This window comes from Calliopsis andreniformis, chromosome 7 (genome assembly GCF_051401765.1).
Source record: "Calliopsis andreniformis isolate RMS-2024a chromosome 7, iyCalAndr_principal, whole genome shotgun sequence".
In the NCBI taxonomy this organism is placed as follows: Eukaryota; Metazoa; Arthropoda; class Insecta; order Hymenoptera; family Andrenidae; genus Calliopsis; species Calliopsis andreniformis.
The window spans coordinates 1878952-1887206 of NC_135068.1; the positions used below are offsets into that span (position 1 = coordinate 1878952).

The 8255-nt window shown below is 34.6% G+C and overlaps 1 protein-coding gene across 1 annotated transcript; it reads right to left on the reverse strand.

Moving 5' to 3' along the window:
• Positions 1 to 385: 385 nt before the first annotated feature.
• On the reverse strand, positions 386 to 1653 carry LOC143181873 (uncharacterized; the record flags this gene model as incomplete). Its single annotated transcript, XM_076382529.1, has 2 exons — positions 1343 to 1653; positions 386 to 506 (listed from the first exon to the last, which is right to left on the reverse strand). Coding segments are annotated over exons 1-2 (432 nt in total), but the record flags the coding sequence as incomplete, so codon positions are not given.
• Between the last annotated feature and the right edge of the window lie 6602 nt (positions 1654 to 8255).

An 8255-nucleotide genomic window follows, 5' to 3' on the forward strand; every position in this document is an offset into this window, starting at 1 on the left:
AAGACTTTAATGGGAACGCCTCGTCCCCCACAAAAACAGAAGGTGCCTTTTTGATGGAATTTGGCAATAGTGCTTCGTTTGGAATATTTAAAGCCTTACGTTCCATGGCTTTCCCAATATTTGATTTCGCAAGTATTCCCCCGTCGCTATTTTTTCCAAATGCACCGACATCTACCGCTACAAAATTATATCGTGCATCCACTATTGCCAATAATACGACGGAGAATGTCTTTTTATAATTAAAATATTGTGTCCCGGTGTTTGCAGGAGCTTGTATTGTTACGTGTTTCCCGTCTATGGCGCCTATACAGTTTGGAAAATTCCACAAATTTTTAAATTCCTCCGCGATCTCTTTCCACCGCTCTTCTGTTGGCATGGGCATTGTTTCTGCCATTAATTTACTAACAATGACCCTGCATGTTTCATTTACAATCGTTTGTACTGTACTATGCCCTAGACGGTAGCTAAACGAAATGCTTTTAAATGAATCCCCAGTAGCTAGGAATCTGTAATAAAAAAATTAAGAACATATTACAATATACGATTTCATATTAATATAATGTCATACAATATAAACTCATATTAACATTTGTTTTTTCTAGGATCAACGTGCAAATTGCGTTGGAGTAATATACGAGATAATTATCGCAGACATCTAAAAAAAACAGAAGGAAGAAGTGGACAGGCCGCAAAAAAAATGAAACCATATAGGTTTTATAATCAATTATGCTTCTTGCATACGTCAATGGCGCAAAGGGAAACAATTTCAAATGCGCCTGCTGTGATAAGAGACAATAGTGAGGAACCAGCGTGCGTTGTCGGCATATCAGAACCAGAATCACCACCAACGACAAATACAACAACAACAACACCAGAAATGGAGGAAGAGCATGTTACACATACACCTGCAGCCCACCATAATAGAAGAAAAAGAAGCGAAAGCGACATTCACAACAGTGCATCATCCAGACTGGTCGATTACATTATTAATAAAAATAGTAAAAAGGACCATTTAGACAATTTTTTTGAAGGCATTAAAGATACAATAAGAAGTCTCGATGGTCGGACACAAAATCTGATAAAAACGCAAATTTTTAATTTAGTACAGGGATATGAATTGGAAACATTTTCGCAAAATACTAACAGCCAATAGGCAGAAAATTTTGTAAATATTTGTTAATTTTATTGTTTAGAATGTAAGTTATAGTAATTAGTATTTAGAATATTCTTTTTAGTATATTTAATATATTTTAGTATATTTTAGTATATTTTAGTATATTTATAGGTATTAAATAATTCTTAATTTTGTTATATAGTTAATATTTACTATCATCTCACTTACCTTAAACAAACGGCCAAACGTTCTCTAGGTGTAATGGATAACCTCCATGGAGTGTCTTGCTTTTTTAATGACTCTCCAACCTTTGATATTAATATCTCAAAAGTATTTTGTGTCATTCGAAAATATTCGTAGAATTTTAATTGATCGTCTTTCAACATTTTATACAATGTCGAGAACTCTCCTTCTGTGGCTCTTGCTCTCCACATATCGTGCACCCACGTTTTCTTCTCCTTGTCGTCTTCTTTTCTTCTTTCCTCCTCTTCTAAAACTACGGCAATGATAGCCATTTCTTCTTCGGAGAAGTCTGACATGTCCTTTCGTTTAGATGTTACCACGTGAAAGAATCGAGAGTACTGTATTGCATTTTGGTGTTGCTCCGTAATATATATAGACAACGTAATCTAGGATTTTGGTGGGGGAATGATGAGTCTAACCCTTTGTAGTTTGTTAGGGTGCCAGTAAAATAATCTTTGGACATAGGTATCTTAGCTTACTCATTTGTTTTCAACTCTCAAAACATCGGTTCATCATGGTGACTCTTCCGTGAGTCACAGCCACGGTGACCCATGCTTATAGCTAAGGAAAAGGGTCATTTTCCAACACCACTTTACAAGACGCACTAATATTGAATGAAGAATCCTGCTGGCGAAAGTGCTGGTAACAGATCCTCGTAGGCGCACTGCAACGGTGAGCTACGGTGAGCTACGGCGAGCTACGGTGAGCTACGTTACGTTACGTTACGTTACGGTACGGTACGGTATAGTGTGAATCTAGCTTTACTCGTAACACGCACGACTCGCCGCGACCCGCTCCTGCTGCGGCACCCCCGCGGCCACCTGTGCGGCACGCCACGCCGCACAGTGGAACGAAACGCCTGTAAAACTGGACATGCCTATTTCTGAAAAGCCTAAACAGACGTAGCATTAACAAGTGAACTTTTTTTCAACAAATGACAAAATATAGATTAATTGGATTAATTTTATTTGAACAAAATCATTGTAAAATGATTTACAAGTAACATAAACTTTTGGACACAAGCTAAAATCTGAACTTTTGAATTCTGCCGAATTCTGTATTTAGACTCGTGACAAATGTGTTTCCCTTATACAAAATGCAATTAAAAGCGTAATTCCTTTGATTAAAGCATATCAAAAAGTAGTGTAAAGACCGTCGTCTTTAAGGTCGACGATAATGAACCCATTTGCAAGCACGACTTCGTCAATATTTTCTTAACATTTCTGAAACACAGTCCGAAATCTAATTCAGCTATCTTAATTAGTATGTTATTCGTATGTTAATTCAACGGAAAACTTTCTTCCTTTTGCTTCAGGAAGACTTCTCAACGTACTTGATGCACTAACATTACAATAATTTAATATTGCCTGGATTACCATCGTGTGATCTTGCATTTATATCTCTTAAGATATTGATAAACGTCACCGTTTGTTTTGGGATATTCCATTTTAAATTAGCTTCAAAAATATTCAAAAAAGCTGTCTATAACAGATGCTATTTGCGAAATAGCATTGTAAACTTCGTTCGTTTGTCTAACAGTAATTACGATTTTGTTTTAAATTTGTTTCCAGGCAGCTTTTATCTCATTTTCAGTATTAACACTAGAACTACCAAGGGGGTCAAAATGACTTGTTTGACATTTCTTATAATTATAACTCATTTCAGGTACATTTTATTTCTGGAAATTTTGCACGACTTTTTCTAAGATATACAAATAATTAATTCTGTAAAACAGTTTTCTTTTTTTTATCATTTTGTTGTAAATTTGTATGCAGTATACCTACATATACCGAGATGAGTCATTTTGACCCCCCTACTGTTTACGCTTGGCCATTACTTGCAGTATTTACATCAGTCAAGGTCACGTTCAGATGGATCAGAGGTCAGATTACTTTCAGTCGATCATCAGAAACGCTGCCATATACAACTCAGTCGTCTATCAGAAACAAACTATATTCGCTATACAACTATATTCTGTAAAGTTTTAGAAGTATATGTTTGTGCAAATCATATCGCAAACTGCTGAAATATTAGAACCCATAAAATTACTTCGAAAGAAACAATGGGAAAATTTTCACAAAGGAGTAAATTATTGAAAGAAATAAATAATTTGGAACAAAATTGTTCCGATACAGAGTACGATGAAAGTGATCTAGTTGGAAGTACAGGTGAATACCTTCCATCAAACAACGAAAGTCCAAGCGAGTCATCCGATACTGACAGTGAAGATGAAGTACTTCGACGTTTGCGTAGAAAAAGTAAAAATATCCAAGCTTTTTCTAATTCTGAAAGTGAAAGTGATCAGGATGTTGAAATGTCTGTAATCGATCAAGAATCAGAAATATCTGTTGACGGCACTATGTGGAAAAAACTACAAGAGGGTTCAACACCAGGAAGATTACCAGTACACAACATTTTCAAAGAAATATCAGGTCCAACGGCATACGCGAAACGACATATCATGAAAGGTAGTGTAAGAACAGCATTTTCACTGATACTTTGCAATAGTGTTATGAGACATATAAAAACTTGCACTGAAGCAGAAGGTCGTCGAATTCTGAATAACCATGACTGGACTGTATCGTTAGCAGAGTTGAATGCGTTTATAGCAATTTTATATGCTCGTGGTGCATACGAAGCAAAAAACCTAAAACTTCCATATTTATGGTCCGAAAAATGGGGTCCGAAATTTTTCTCTGAGACAATGAGCAGAAATAAATTCGCCGAAATTCTTCGGCTAATTCGGTTCGATAAGAAAAATGAAAGAAGCCAAAGATTGCAAACAGATAAATTTGCATTAGTTTCAGAGGTATGGAATAAATTCGTTGAAAACAGTCAGATGTGTTATAAACCAGGTGCTACCATTACAGTTGATGAGCAATTATTCCCGACCAAAACCAGATGTAGATTTACGCAGTATATGCCAAACAAACCGAATAAGTTTGGTATAAAATTCTGGTTGGCGTCGGATGTAAAAAGTAAATATGTTGTAAATGCATTTCCCTACTTAGGAAAAGATGAAATGAGATTATCCGTACCTTTAGGTGAATTTGTTGTCCTAAAGCTTATAGATCCATATATTGGTTGCGGGAGAACAGTTACAACAGATAATTTCTTTACAAGTTTGCCATTAGCAACAAAACTACTAACTAAAAGAACTTCCTTAGTTGGCACCATTAGACAAAATAAGAGAGAACTACCTAAACTTGCAAAATCAAAAAAGGATAACGTGTCTCGTTTCTCGACAGTACTTTATAAAACAGATAAATGTACTCTGACCATTTACAAGAGTAAACCTAATAAAAAAGTATTAGTGCTCAGTTCAAAACATAAGTCAGTGAAAATTGAAAAAGATGGCAAACGTTTGCCTGAAACGGTTACATTTTATAACAATACCAAATTTGGCGTAGATGTTACGGATCAAATGGCTCGGAAATATACTGTGAAAGCTGGATCTCGAAGATGGCCATTACAAGTGTTTTACAATATCCTAGATCTTGCCGGAATAAATGCCTGGATATTATATAAAGAGACAACAGGAGAAAATATTTCAAGAAAAGACTTTTTATTCCAGTTATCCGAAGAGCTTGCAATTGACTACAAAGAACTAACCGGCCGATCTACAGTTCAAGCAGAAGGAATATCATCATCTACATCGTCACAAAACCAGACACATATTTCGATGAAACGTAAACGGTGTCAAATCGCACAGTGTACTAATAATAAACCGAACAATATTTGTGGTACATGCCATAAACGAGTCTGTGGTAAATGTTCTGCTAAAGCAACTATAACTTGCAAAAAATGTCTTTGATTTTTATGCATAATTATTTAATAAATTATTGCTATTATATTACTATTATTATTCAGATTATATTCAATTTTTGTTCATAAAAGTAAAAAAATATATAAAATCGTAAAAATTGCTGTCTTTTCTTAAATGTCTTAGTAATTTAAGAAACAAGTCATTTTGACCCCTCCGGTAGAAGTAGGTATATGTCAATCGTCGGTAGTTCTAGTGTTAATTGAACTTTCGTGCAGAAAGCAAATGGTTTGTGCATATTTCTGAAGCTAATTTAAAATGGAATATCCCAAAACGAACGGTGACGTCTACCAATATCTTAAGAGATATAAGTGCAGGATCGGTGATCACACGATGGTAATCCAGGCAATATTAAATTATTGTAATGTTAGTGAGTCAACTACGTTGATAAGTCTTTTTAAAGCAAAAGGAAGAAAGTTTTCTGTCGAATTAAAAAGAAGATGGGAGAAATCAAATCGAACTGAGGTCAGATTTCTTCAGCGGAACGTTTGTTGGCTAGAATCTGCATTTGAGTTTCCTGCAGACGTTTTACAAGAATCTTCTATGGAAGAGCAAATAGACTCGAAGCATTTTGTAAAAAAACCGTTTGCAAATTGCTCTGAATGACAAAAAATGCGTCAAACTGCAGAACTACGGAAGTCTTTCTCAGGGGAAGAACTGCTGTTTGCAGCAAAGATGAAAATGCGAGAAGAAGGTCGAAATCATATGGCAAAAATAATAGATTTTCTGTTGAAATACCCCAATGAAGCGGAAAGAGTAAAGATTTGTTTTGAAAATGCTCTAAGCAGAGATTTATGCTCCAAAGAAAAAGCTCTCGCACTTATGACATCTTTAAATTTGTCTAAAGCTCAATACAGGATGCTAAGGAATTTTTCATTGAGGGAAAGCAATAATTATTTTCCTTCATATTATCAGATACACCAGGCCAAAATGGAATGTTATCCGTCAAAAGAGTGTATTAACATAAGCGATAATGGTGTTGAAGTGAAGCTACAAGCCCTGTTGGATCATACAGTTAAACGTATACTAATGGTTACAAAATCAACCAAAGAGAAAAATTTGGTTTTAGTGAGTAAATGGGGATGTGATGGTGCACCTGGACAAAGCATATATAAGCAAACGGTTGCCCAGAATAATCCATTTGACGATTCTAGCGTTTTTTCCACAACATTAGTACCGATCAAACTTTACAAACCGGAAAATATGCAAATTGTATGGACAAACGTAAAACCATCGTCCACATTTTTCTGTCGGCCAATTAAGTTCCAGTTTACTAAAGAAAATAAGGAAACCATTATTCAAGAAGTTTCACGTATCAAATCCGAAATTTCGTCATTAAAAGCATTTCAAATCAATGGTATTGAAATAAAATATAAACTTGTTCTGACAATGGTGGACGGGAAAGTTTGCAATGCTATTTCGCAAACAGCATCTGCTATGCGTTGCTATATTTGTGGTGCATCACCTATCCAGATGAACAATTTACAATTATTAGACTCCAAAATTTCTAAAGAAGAGTTTTATGAATTCAGATTATCACCACTACATGCCAAAATTAAATTTTTTGAATGTCTTTTACATATGTCTTATAATTTAGATTTTAAGAAGTGGTCCGCTTCCACTCCTGAATTTAAACGCCTACAAGCAGAAAGAAAACGGATCATTCAAGACAAATTTCGAAATGAGTTAGGGACATTAATTGACCGAGTAAAGCAAGGAGTAGGGACAACGAACGATGGCAATACAGCTAGGAGATTTTTTGAAAATCCAAAAAAGGCATCGGAGATTATTGGGATCGAGGAGTGTCTGATTCGCAGATTTGCAGTCGTTTTACAAGTTATTGCATCAGGTCAACAAGTAAATGCAAATTTGTTCGGTGCTTATGCCAGAGAAACGGCTGAAATGTTTGTATCAAAATACGGTTGGTTTTATATGCCAACCACTGTACATAAGGTGCTGATACATGGCGAGGATATTATTAAAAATGCCCTACTCCCCACAGGACAATTATCCGAAGAGGCCCAAGAAGCCCACAATAAAGATTTTAAAAAATTTCGAGAACATAAATCTAGGAAATTCAGCAGGAGTTCCACTAATGAAGACATTGTGAATAATTTATTAATTACATCCGACCCACTAATTTCCACAATTAGACCCCATTTTGCTACCATAATTAACAAATCATTGTTTCCGGAAGCAATAGAAATATTAGTTTTTGACTCTAATTTAGTTGCAGAAAATAATTAATTAAGCATTTGTTTTATATTTCTGGAAAATTAGCTTATATGAGTTCATGTTAGTTAAAATGTTTTTAGTTTATATTTATTATTAAATCGTTAACGTTTATTAATAGGCATTATACTATACATTACGCAGTGTTGTGCATTTCCTAAAGTTTGTAACATGTACATACATATTCATCACACATATTTTCATTTATGTAAATATTCAAATTTCCTTTCTCTTCTTATGTAAATATTCAAATTTCTAATTTATTTGTAAATTTTATTGGCTTAATCTCTGGCTCAGGGACTTCTGAGTACCTTTTGTTATACAATAATGGACAAAATGTATTTTATTATAAATAAATGTAATGATATTGTTCAAATGAAGTTAAACCAATTTATCTTGTATCACAGGTTGTTTCATTTATTATAACTTCGTTCCTAATTATGATCTTACAGTCAAAATAGACAATTCGTATCTTTGTATTGTCTACACAACATTCATGGAGTTTGAATATTAGGGGGATTTAAATTTTTCAGCAATAATTACATCCTGTTTTATAAGCGTTTCGTTTCAAATGAGCGATCTATTGTAGCCTGGGCTCGAGCGCTCGCCAGACAATGAGGTTATGTAACACTTCCAGTTACAAAATTTCAATTTCTTTTCAAGGTGGCACGCGGTGGCAAGAAGTGTTACAATATTATTAAAGTACAATGTCTAGAGTACTAACTTACGTTAATTAAAACTTAAGATACCATAATATTTTCACGTAGTCAACGATCGAATTTAACTTTACTCATGAACTCCTTAGTTTTTTTGGAAGTAAGATATCTTGTTGAAAAAATAGAT